We start from the raw sequence: 12,076 nt of genomic DNA on the forward strand, positions 1-12,076 counted from the left end.
ATGGATTTATGGGATTTGTAGTCCCGTTTTGGACTCTTGGAGTTTTTTCGATTGGTTTTTTGGAATATTTTGTCATATCTTGTTGGTACAAAATTATTCTTACTGCTTTTTGGGCTGCTGTAAGTTTTGTATAGTGAATAAAGCGGAGAAAGAAAAGCATAATCCTCGCCTCCATGTCCTTAATAGAATTGAAACTTACCGTTACAATGCTAGGCAAATTTAGATTCATTCCCATATTCTAAATAGTGCCCCTCCTATACCATATGTCATACTTCTGCTGGTCTCCAACCAGGGAAAATGTTTCTGTTACGAAAACTGTCCTAATCTCTTGGTGGTTGATGCTCCATCTATTAGCCCATTGTCCACTAGGTAATTGCTAGCTAGTGCCAGATGATAAGTGGCATAATTCAAAGAAGGCTAATAAACCTGTTCCAAAGTAAGGCTTATGTGGGACATCTGTAGTGATATGAATAACATACTTTCCTGCAAATGATATCTCCTGCTGAGGGTTCATTGCTGTAAAAGATAGAAACATATACAAACTGTAAGGTTCCTTATAAGTTGACCAGCTGATATGTCCTGCCTTACGTGAACATCTATGCATGTGAAAAAGGTGAAAAATGCCCTAGGGGTGGGCGTAACTTGTGCAATTCAGGGTAGAAAATTAATATGGAATTACCCAAGAATTCTGCAAGCTTATGCATAATTATGCAAGAAGAGTAATTCTGCATTTAGCACTACTTCTTAAAGCAAAACTGCCCCCTTGGGTCCCAATATGACTGCAAGAATCCATTTAGCGTGTAGAAATAGTGCAAAATGCGATAGAACGCAAATAGTGAGTGCAACCAGCTGCTTGTGCTTGCTAAATGTGCTCTTGGGGTTGGATTTTTCCACTACTTACTACTGGAATTTAGCGCTATTTTCTTAGTGCAAAGTGCACCCTCACATCCAAAATAGAAGCAAGGATGCATTTGCACTAGGAAATCGCGCTAAATGCAGGAGAACACAATTAGCGAGTGCAAGCGGCACCCACTAATTATAGCACATTGCCACGTAAAGACTCCATATCAGCACTTCCCTAATGCACGCAATGCCCCTTATTTCCTAGATGTGCACTAATAACCAGGAAGTGAGTGTTCATGAGCAACCATCAGTTAGTGGGATAGTGTTCAAGTTTCTTCAGTACCCACTGTCCCATTCATCACAATCCACAGCTGCAACTAGCCTTATGTCTGATCATATGAATCAATCAATCAGTTATTTGTTGAGCGTGACTACTCACCCGTAAGGGTCTCAAGGCGCTGAGGGTGGGGGGGTGCAGGTATCAGTCCATCGAGGAGGGGGTCTGTCAAAGAGCCAGGTTTTGAGGATTCTTGCAAAGATGGGGAGCGATGTTGTCTGTCTGAGGTGGAGCGGAAGGGCGTTCCAGGCTCTGGCTGCGAGAAAGGAGAAGGAGTGGCCTCCCAATCTGGTATTTCTGGTGCGGAGGACCACGGCGTAGGAGAGCTGGGCTGATCATAGGGTCCTTTGGGGTGCGTGGAATTTTAGTCGGCTGTTCAGGTATGCTGGTCTAGTGTAGTGGAGGGCCTTGTGTGCATGGGTGAGCATCTTGAAGGTGACTCTAGCCTCGATGGGGAATCAGTGGATTGTGCGCAGGTGCTGGGAGATGTGGTAGTGTCTTGGCAGTTTGAGGACCTGTCTTGCGGTGGCGTTCTGGATGTTCTGTAGCTTGCGGGTGAGGTTTTGGTTTATTCCGGCGTAGAGTGTTTTGCCGTAGTCGAGTCTATTGGTGACCAGGGCATGAGTGACGGTCTTTCTGTGTTCGAGGGGGATCCATTTGAGGGTCTTATGTAGGTGGCAGAGGGTGTGGAAGCAGGAGTACGAGACAGAGAATATCTGGCAGTCGATTTTGAGCTCGGAGTCCAGGATGATTCACAGGTTGCGCGCGTGGGCCGTGGTGGTGGGTCGGCTTCCGAGGGTGGGGGGCCTCCAGGTGTCATTCCAGGCGTTGGGGTTTCGGCCAATGATGAGTACTTCTGTTTTGTTGGTGTTTAGTTGTAGGCAGCTGTTTTTCATCCATTTTGTGAAGGCTTACATGCCTTTTCGAAAGTTGTTTTCTGGTGGTGTTGGGTTCGTTGGATAGGGAGAGGATGAGTTGGGTGTCGTCTGCCTATGACACAATGTTGAGTCTGTATGTTCTGACGATGGGGGCGAGCAGAGCCATGTAGACATTGAAGAGTGTAGGGCTGAGGGAGGACCCCTGGGGGACTCCGCAGGTGGTTGGTGTAGCGTCCAAGAGGAAAGGGGGGAGTCTGACCCACTGCATTCTGCCGGAGAGGATGGAGCGGATACAGTCGAGGGCCTTGTCCTGGATCCCTGCATCGTGGCATCTGTGTATTAGGGTGCAGTGAGATACTGTGTCAAACGAGGTTGATGGAGTCCACCGAGGGTTTCTTCAGGAGGGGGTTGATCTCGGCGTGTTTCCAGTCGTTGGGGAATGAGGCGGACACCAGGGAACGGTTGATGGTGTAGCGGAGCATGGATGCGATGGTGTCGGCGGCTCTGTTGAAGATGTGGTGGGGGCAGGGGTCCATGGGGGCCCCGGAGGGGATTGACTTCATTGTCTTCAGTGTGTCTTCGGTGGTGAGGGCTGTCCAGTTGTCAATCAATGGCTTCAGGGTGTCGGGGTGGTTGGTGAGGGTTCAGTGTTTTGGTTGTCTTTGTCGAACTTTTCGTAGATGCTCTTGATTTTGTGGTGGAAAAAGGTACTGAGTTTGTCGCAGAGGTCTTGTGAAAGGAGGGATGTCAGTAGACTCGCTGATGGGTTGAGCGAACTCCTTGATGATGTTGAAGAGTTCTTTGTTGTTGTGCGCGTGTGTGGAGAATCTGTCTTCAATCGCTTTTTTCCTTGTTTTTCTGATGCGTTGGTGGTGGGCGTTGGTGGCAGTTCTGAAGATGTTGTGTGCTTCTGTGGATTTGGTGTTCCTCCAATCCTTTTCAAAGCGGCGGAAAGTGTGTCTGGACTCTCGAAGTTCGGTGGTAAACCATCTGCCTTTCTTGGCGTGGGTGTTTTTCTTGAGGGGAGGCTATGGTGTTGGTGCTGTCAAAGATCCATCTGTGGAGGATTTGGGCTGCGGTGTTGGGGTCATTGTTTTCCGCGATGGTTGGGGTGGAGTTGCTGAGTGAGTTCATCAGTGATTCTGGTCCAGTTTCTTCGTGGGAGCAGGTGCTGGTGTCTGTGGATGGTGGGTGTTCTGAAGATGAAGTAGATGCATCGATGATCAGTCCATGGAAGTTCAGTGGTGTGGCTGAAGGTGAAGGTGTTTCCTATTGTGAAGAGGGGGTTGAGGGTGTGTCCTGCTGAGTGCGTGGATTCATTCACGATCTGGTGGAGTCCAATGTTGTGGAAGTTGTCCAGGAGGGATGTGGTGTTGGGGTCCAGTTGGTTGTCGATCCCATGTAGGTGTCAAGCCTAAATCCTGAAATTAACCTTCCAACTCATACATATGTTAAAAATTAACCGAGAAAAAACTCGCTGAATATGTACATGTGTATTTTCAACCAGTTAACTATCTCCAAAGTACCCTTCCAACCCAAAGTTTAAGCCATTACAGTAGGGTTAATTACACAAAGGCAATCACAGACACATCACAGACTGCATGGAAACATCACTAAAACAATACGGTTCCTCCTTGCACACATAGTAAAGCGCTTGCTATTAGATACTACTGCTCTCGCATGTACAAATGGTAAAAATCAATCACCTGCCTAACCGATATAGGTACTCTTGAACGCAAAATAAAAAGTAGCTCAGATTCATGCCACAGAAACTACAAAGGTCCTAATGAGTTCTCTAAGATCAAATAATTTGTCCATCCTATACATTGACTTTACCAAGCTAAAACATGCAGGCACTTCCACCCAGGGAATACCCGTAATGCCTGCCTACCTCGAAAAATATTGAAGCCATTGAAAGAAAGGAAGGACTTCCAAAAGTAAATGAACCAAGTACTGCCCATGTTTTATCTGTAATAGACACCGATTTATTGCATTTGCTGCACATGGATACTTCCAGTAGCCACAGCAGCATCCAAAAAGCATTAATACTGAGGCTAGCAACTGATAGAGTTACGCACCAAGATTAACAAAAGCTTAAAACACAGGGGACTTGGGAAATTGCCAATTTAAAGTCTAAATGTTTTTATAGAGAAACTGTAAAAGAATTCCTGCTTCTGAATATGGTTGTTCACAGCTATGACGTATCAAAAATGTGAAAACAAATCTTTTCCTGCTTTTTTTGTGATGACCTGGGGAAATGCAAGATGTCCTTGTTATTCCCTTGCCTGAGGCCATCCTGGTGCCCAACTTCCCGTTAACACCCAACGCCGCACAAGCTCAGCTGACTATGTAATGTTACAATGTAAAGGGTGTCATTTGAATTTAGGCAAACCTCTTGACTTTGTCAAAATACCAAAATATAAAAAGTGGTCCTACTGGCTTTATGAAGGACCTGCATATCAATATACATAAGCAGGCCTATTATTGTTGTCAAAAAGTCATCAACAAGTATAATCAAATGTATATTATATAAATCACACATTGCAATATCAAATAAAAGGATTGGAATAACTTATTTTTAAGAAAGCCTTACTAAAAAAAATAACATGCCATTGTGTATTTCTTTTAACATTTTCAGACCACAAAGTGCAGCCACAAGAAGGCCCTGCACTCCAGCTGAAGAGCACACACCTCCAGGTTGAAGTGCTTTCAAAAATATGGTAAGCTGTCCTGGAATCATGGATTTGATGACTAATGAGACTTATTTTGTTTAATTTAATGTTGCTGGGGGCTACTGTATTCCCTGCAGCCTTCCACAACATTAAAGAATGTTTGGGGTACCTCTGTCCCTTCTAGGAGAACCACCAGGATCTAAAAATATACACAAAAAGTCGTTGCAAGGCTCTATGGGGCACTCCTTTTCTAGATCAGGGAATAATAAATGAGAGGCTCCTGCCGTTTTTTTATTTAGTTAAAAAAAACATTTTATGTGCTTTTGGGGCACTCCGGTGCCCACTCGGGGACACCAACACCTTTTTTTTTAATGTTGGGGTGCTGCTGGCTGCAGCTGGTGATTGTTTTCCTCGGCACCCACAATATGTTAATAGTTGGGGTCCACCGGGGGAGCCCCAAGGCCCCAAAGGTCTCGGTCAGCATCCCAGCTACCACTGTAGTGGAAGCTCACCATTATTCTTAATTGTTTACAATGAGTGCCCGGGTCCCATCCGCAACATGCACCTAAAATGTTGGTGGCTGTAGAGGGAGCCCCAGGGTCCTGGTGCCCCTTCTGGTTCCCCATTCAGCACCCATTTTGGTGCTGGCGAGAGACAGGTCCATTACTTTGCTCCTCTTGAGCAGGAGCAGCATTTTTCTCTGATCCTGCGCCATCAGGAGCAAAGTTGTGTTTCCTGCCGGGATGAGTGCGGCAAGGGTATGCTCATATTCTCTTGTGTAGGAAACAGCAGTTCCCAAAGGGTGGGACCCATGGCCACTGCTTGGATTGGGGTCCATGGAATGGGCTTCCCGGAGCCTCATAGAGGCTTATGGGGGGGCATTTGGCCGTCTTCCCTAATTATAACAAACAGTACTGGGGATGGTGTTCCTGGGGCCCTATAGAGCTTTTGGAAGGGGGTCATGCATACCCCGTCCCCAATTATATAAAAATGGGTCTGGAGTATGGGTAACCCTGGGCCTCATTGAGTCTCGAGGAGAGGGGCCACATGTTCCTTCCTCTAAAAATTAAAAGTACCACAACACCTTGGGCCCCGGCCGACCCCGGGGGGCTTATTTTTAAAAAGGCCGAAGACCGTCATTTGTTTTTATTAGAGCTGTGGATTTGCAGATCTTTTGTGGATCCATGGTGCCGATTACATTTTTTAAATTCTTGTCCATCTCACCTAACCTAGGGAGTCAAGGTATTCCTACCTTGACTCTATAAGTTTTTTTACTTCTTTACTTTACTTCTGCATTATAGAGGACTGAGTCCTTGAGTCCCAAAATTGTTGCCTCACATTTCGTTGATGTGGGGACAGCCAATCATAACTTATCTAGAGAGCTGCTACCTCTGCAGATTCTCCACCGCATCATACATACATATATTTTGAACCTTAATTTCTCAAAAACTACTAAACTGATTTACACCATATCACACAAAGAACGCTTCCTGGACCAAGATCTAGATTTGGTGTAATTCCGTTCAGCAGTTCTTGCGTTATCGATGTTCAATTTTCCTATTGAAAAATGAATGGGAAAAATACCTTTTGGGTCCCCCTTAATCTCTCCCTCATCCCCCCCTTGGTGGATCACCTCTAAACGTTCCAGAAAGGAGCTGAGGTGAATGAGACTTTGATTTTTAAAGTTTTGTGAACATTCATCAAACCGTGCCACAGTTTTAAGCGAACAAATACGTTTTTCCTATGAAAACATGGGCCTAACTAACTACCAACTGTCTGGCTTTCCGACATGCTATCCCCAAGATATAATTTGTCCATTTTGAGGAGCAAAAGTAATGCATTATCCTGTGCATAATGTAGACTCAACGCTATTCTAATAATCCCTTAGCAGAAACCATTCTAAAGCTTGTGAAGTCTAAATGACTATGAACATTAACTTATGGGCAAAAGTGTCTTTCCATATAGAATGGTCTGCACTTTAGACGTGTTACAATCTGAGACCCATAGAAAGATCTTCCATTTACCGCAGACTATTGAAACAAGATGTACATTTTCATTTTTTTAAAAAGCAGTTTGTACTCGATTTTTTATGAGAACAACGTTTTTCCAAATCCTTGTCGAAATATCTGGTTTTGGCTAAAGGAAATCTCGAAACAGAAATTGTTTGGTAAATGTACTCTTTTAAAATAGGTTTTAAGACCATATTTATATCTCTACTAATGCTTTGTTTGTAAGCTGCAGGTTTTGCTGAATGTCAAAGTTTCAGGAATGCAGATTTGCTTTTAGTCTCCTAAAAAAGAATCCTATTTGGATGAAAATCTCAGCAAATCCTGTCATCGGAGCATAATTCGTATGCATTTTTAACTTTTCTGCATCAGTGAATGCAGATTAGCTGGCACAAAACAATCAAAGCGAATGGAGCAGAGTTTTCAATTTCTCATATCTAATGGGAGACAGATGTGCAGGTTCTCAGAAGCATTATTGTATGAACACCGCAAACATTGAGTAATGCCTTGCTGCAAAACCTTCTGAACTTGTTTTCAAAAAGTTGGCTTACAATTGACTTTTAGTCTTAACCTAGTTTTTGTGTGTGGAAAGGATTTAACTTAATGCTGTTTGTCGTGTATATATTCACCTATATTTCTGACACAGGGAGAGTTAATATGATTTGATGATGTTCTTTGTAAATTTTACGTATTCCTTCTTCTTATCTTCTTTGCAACGATTTTAAATAATCCTTTAGAATAAACATAACTGTGCCTTGTACAGGCAAGATGTCACAAGACAGATAGGATCTGAAGCCTATCCAAGATTTTAAATATTTGCTGGTAAGAAAAGACAGGAAAAGGAGTTCCAGTGGGGGAGAGCACTCCATCTTGTGTCGCAGGAGAACTCCCTGAGCTGAATGCAGATGGTTTAGAGGATAAATGTGTTCATTAATAACACCTGCCTGTTGCTTTATATTTATCACATTGGAAATTCCATGTGTATGAGGAATGCATGATCCCAAATATCACCTGTGCACTAAATTCATTTTTGCAGAATCAATACATGAGCTTAATATAATTGACACCATTTAAATAGTAAACACTTTATTTTGCAGAGCAGCAGCAGACAATGCACATCGAGAGTCATCGCGGTTTGAATTTAAGATCTATCAATCCAAATATTTTAGCTAATAAAAGCCTTTGACTTAATTCAACCAAAGGTGTTATTTAGTTTTGTTGTGCAATGCTGGTGTTTTCATTAAAAATTCCCTTGAGTTCATTTCTGGTCTCACAAATATGATGTAAATCTTGGGTGCAAATATACAGAAAAGAAGACCAGCACCAGAAGACAAAATTGCAAAAATCTCTACTGCAACCAGGTACTTCCCTTTTGTGCTGAGATAAGCCGGGACAAAAGAGAGCCAGACACTGACAAACACCAGCATGCTGAAGGTGATGAACTTGGCTTCATTGAAGATGTCTGGTAAATTTCGAGCCAGAAAAGCAATCCAAAAACTTACACATGCCAAGAATCCCAAAAATACCAACATGCAATAGAACATCAAGATGGAACCCTCATTGCATGCAGCTTCGATCTTCACATTGACAGCACTGTTGTTAAGTTCTGGGAAAGGAGGTGATGTTGCCAGCCAGATAACACCAAGGCTCAGTTCTATGGTGGTACAGCTCAAAATGATTGTATAGGAAGTCCTGGAACTAAGCCATCTTCTGAAATTGCTGTTGGGTTTGGTAGCCCTAAAGGCGATGACCACCATGATTGTTTTAGCCATCACGCAGGAAACAGCAAGTGAGAAGGATACAGCAAATATCACTTGACGGAGCATGCATGTCACTCTGTTGGGCTGGCCAATGAAAACCAAGGAACAAAGGAAGCATGGCATGAGGGCAATTAGAAGAATATAACTGAGATGAAGGTTGTTAGCCCGGACCACTGGTGTATGCCGATACCTTATGAAAATACACAAAATTCCCAGAGTGTTGAGAAAGAAGAAGATGGAGATCAAAGCCAATATGTAACCAAGTGGTTCCATGTAGGACAAGAAAACAGTAACCTTTGCTATGCATTGGACCTTGTCACCGGATGACCAGTGGTCTTCTGGGCACTTCAAGCATTCCAAGGCATCTGAGGATGACAATAAAAATTTAGGAAGCGATGTGATGCTGATGTATGAAATGCCACAGTTAGGTAAGCAAATGCACCCAACAACTGGTTTGAAAATAATTATTTTACTATATGCTATGAATATATAAGAACAATACATTTACGCTTGTCTAAGACTATATGTATCACCATGAACTACTCTTATATCAGACAATACGATAGTGAAGGGTCTTTCCACCCCAATTCTGCACATCCATACCCCAATTTACTAACAATCTGCGCTGGGGTTATGCTACTTTTGTAATACACTATGCACTGATTTGAGTTTCTTGATGCATCAAGGAGGTGTTCCATTCTTGGTACATGGGCAATCCCATGCAACTACCCATGGGTTTTGATGCAAATTCCTAACTTTAAACATTCAAAGAAAGGGAATTGTGCCAAAATCCTATGCCTCTACGATACAGGTGTAACAAATAGAAATGTTTTTCCTAGTTTGCATTTGTGCAGCAGTGTACAGCATACATACAAAGCAGGAAAAGTGTTGAAGGATAATTTTGGTACTTGAGGGTTCACCTTCCAGTACCAAAACTATTTCTTACAGGACACTTTGCACTATATCATATATGTTTCTATTGGAACATGGCAGATTAAAGGGCTGCAGCGTAGGGAGAGAGGAAAACAGAGGCATATCTTAGTAGGAAGAATGCTGTTCTTCTCTCTCCCTTTCATGCAAAGCAGCACAGCAACTGTTAATTTGTCAAAAATTTGGCAAACTTGTTGCTGAGTTCATGGCCCACCAGGCACTTCGTGTCAGGGACAGGCAGCACTACTCATTAGGTCTCGCTGAGTCAGCGCGCATGCGCTGCTCGGAGAGACATTTTCTAGGTGAGATTTCAAAGTGCTGCTGGCTGGCTGTCCTAGCACTTGCGTTCATGCGCGCATCTGCCAGCTTTCAGCCCCGCCCCGCACCGCATCGCACAGCACTCGCCAGCCTACTCTTGCCATCGCGCGCGCACACGTGCACCACTCGCACGGCGCGCGCGCTTGTTAAACCAGCCTACTCGTCGTGTGCGCACGCTTGTTTTCTTTTGCATTTATTCTGCATTTCCTTCCTTCCTCACTATTTCTGATGCCCGCTTCTTTATTTAATTTAGCAGCGTGGTCCGCTTTATCTTTATCAGCCGCCGCTCTACGAACCCTTAGTTTAAAAAAAAATAATTGAGTGAGCGCACAATAGGGTGCTTTCACTTTAATGGTAGCCACACCCTTTTATTTAGATGCTGCTCGCCTAAAGAAAAGGGCACGGTCCCCATTAAAGTGTAAGCTCCGCAGGGGGGATTTCACAATCACAATTTCTTTTTGGTAAAAACTCCCCACTATCACTTTAAGAAAACCGCACCCAATTGTGGTTAGAATAGCGAACTCTATAGAAACTGCATTGCCCCGGAACTGTTTACCTGCGACTCAGCAGGGACAAGTTATTCAGCAGCACACATCACCAGTTGCTTTCAAAAGCAGAGATAGCAGATTACTTCCAGGTTTTGCAGCGGGCCTGGGGTCATATAGGCAGGCACAGCGGAATCCGTGGTGCCATCTGACTGCTGTTCAGGTAAAGACAAACATCTGTGTATCATGCCTATTACATGCCCTTTGACGAATTCACGCTTTCGAATGCACCACTTTCCCATGTTGCTTGTGTCACCTTGCATGGTACAAACTAATGGCGAGAAAAAAGGGACTATATTGGTAATATGACAATGTTTTTTGGAATTGCCAGAGTTTTAATATTCAATAGCCGGAGCTAGTTAGCAAAGTAATATTTCAAAGCTTTATTTTTCATTCATGAGAGGAATTGAAGTTCAGATTAGATTGCCAACTCCGAATTATTTTGGAAAGCATACCATCTATTAGTTTTTTTGTATGTATTAGAATGCTAATTTGTTAAGTACAGTATAGGAATGTTTTGGAATTGTTCGTAATTTTTACGTCTTTTCCATACACAAATGGAGAGAATTGCCCAGAATCACAGGATGTTGAGCATCGTTGCCGAGACTCGATCCAGGTCCGAGGTCGACTGCTCTAGCCGCAAGGCTATCCTCTCCACTGAGTGACTTAACACCTTTGACCACAGTGAAATACTTCGCAAAGGAACGAACCGCTCTCGGCCCCTCCTCTCAGACTTAGCTCTCTATGGGGCATATTTACAACGAGGCTATAATAAATTATCGCCGCTTTAGCTGCCGTTTTCGGCCGAAAAGCGGCGATAATTTTATCGCTATATTAGCAAGGTCACGCTAACGCGTGAAACCTTGCTTTAGCGTGGGGATTTCTAACGCCCAGCTTCGCATCTCTAATGAGATGCAAAGTGGGCGTTCCTGACCTGACATGATAGGAGAAATGTCGCTAAGCGACATTTCTCCTATCATCAAGCCCCACGCTATGAAGCATAGCGTCAGGAAAAGTAGCGATAACACCTGTTATTGCTACTTTCCTAACACCTGATTCAGGACTGACTTAGCCATGATATCCTATGGAAGGAGGATATCATGGCTAAGTTTGTGAGTCCCTATCAACAAGCAAACGTGAGATTATCGCTGGGTTTCCAGCGATAATCTCACGTTAGCCAGTTAGCGTGAGGATTTTTATCGCTATTGAGATAAGCGTTGCTAATAGCACGCTATCTCAGCGATAAAAATTCACGCTAGCCGGCGATAATTATCCTAGCGCTAAGTGCGCTTTGCGATAATTATCGCCGGTTGTTGTTGATATGCCCCTATGTTACAGCTTTCAAGGAGTGCTTGCAAAGTTCAGCGTGATTGCAGGCAGACATGTTCCGACACTCAGTTTGATCTTCAGTAATTGTAGAAATACTCCAAACTAAAGCGCATCTTTACGTCTTTCTACTATGCTCCTGTGTCTAGTATCAGTTTGATTTAAGATGTGATAAGTGTATTCATTGAACTTCACATACTAGTACTAATTGTGTAGCTGAGCGCAAAGCACTGAGCTTTGGTGTCCAACAGGAGAGGTGGTTTGTAACCTGCTGTCTCAGTGCTGCACCCTATGCAAAGCTGGAGTCCTGGCTCCCCTCCTCACCTGCCCGCATTGTTTGATCTCCGACCCATCGCTTTGTTTCACTCAGTATCATTTTCATTCACCATCCAGCTGGAGAGCTCATGAAGTAATAATTTGGGATCTGTCCTCTTCAAAATCTCACTGTTGTTTATGATTAA

At 43.6% G+C, this 12,076-nt stretch overlaps 1 protein-coding gene across 1 annotated transcript in view; it reads right to left on the reverse strand.

Annotated features, from left to right (window-relative positions):
* Nucleotides 1-7,941: 7,941 nt before the first annotated feature.
* LOC146796864 (extracellular calcium-sensing receptor-like) overlaps nucleotides 7,942-12,076 on the reverse strand; it is a 228,735-nt gene continuing 224,600 nt past the window's right edge. The window contains exon 7 of the mRNA XM_085631402.1: nucleotides 7,942-8,861. Within this exon, the coding sequence (XP_085487528.1) occupies nucleotides 7,942-8,861 (920 nt within the window). The remainder of the gene's footprint in view (nucleotides 8,862-12,076) is intronic.

This window comes from Triturus cristatus, chromosome 10 (assembly GCF_964204655.1).
Source record: "Triturus cristatus chromosome 10, aTriCri1.1, whole genome shotgun sequence".
Lineage (NCBI taxonomy): Eukaryota > Metazoa > Chordata > Amphibia > Caudata > Salamandridae > Triturus > Triturus cristatus.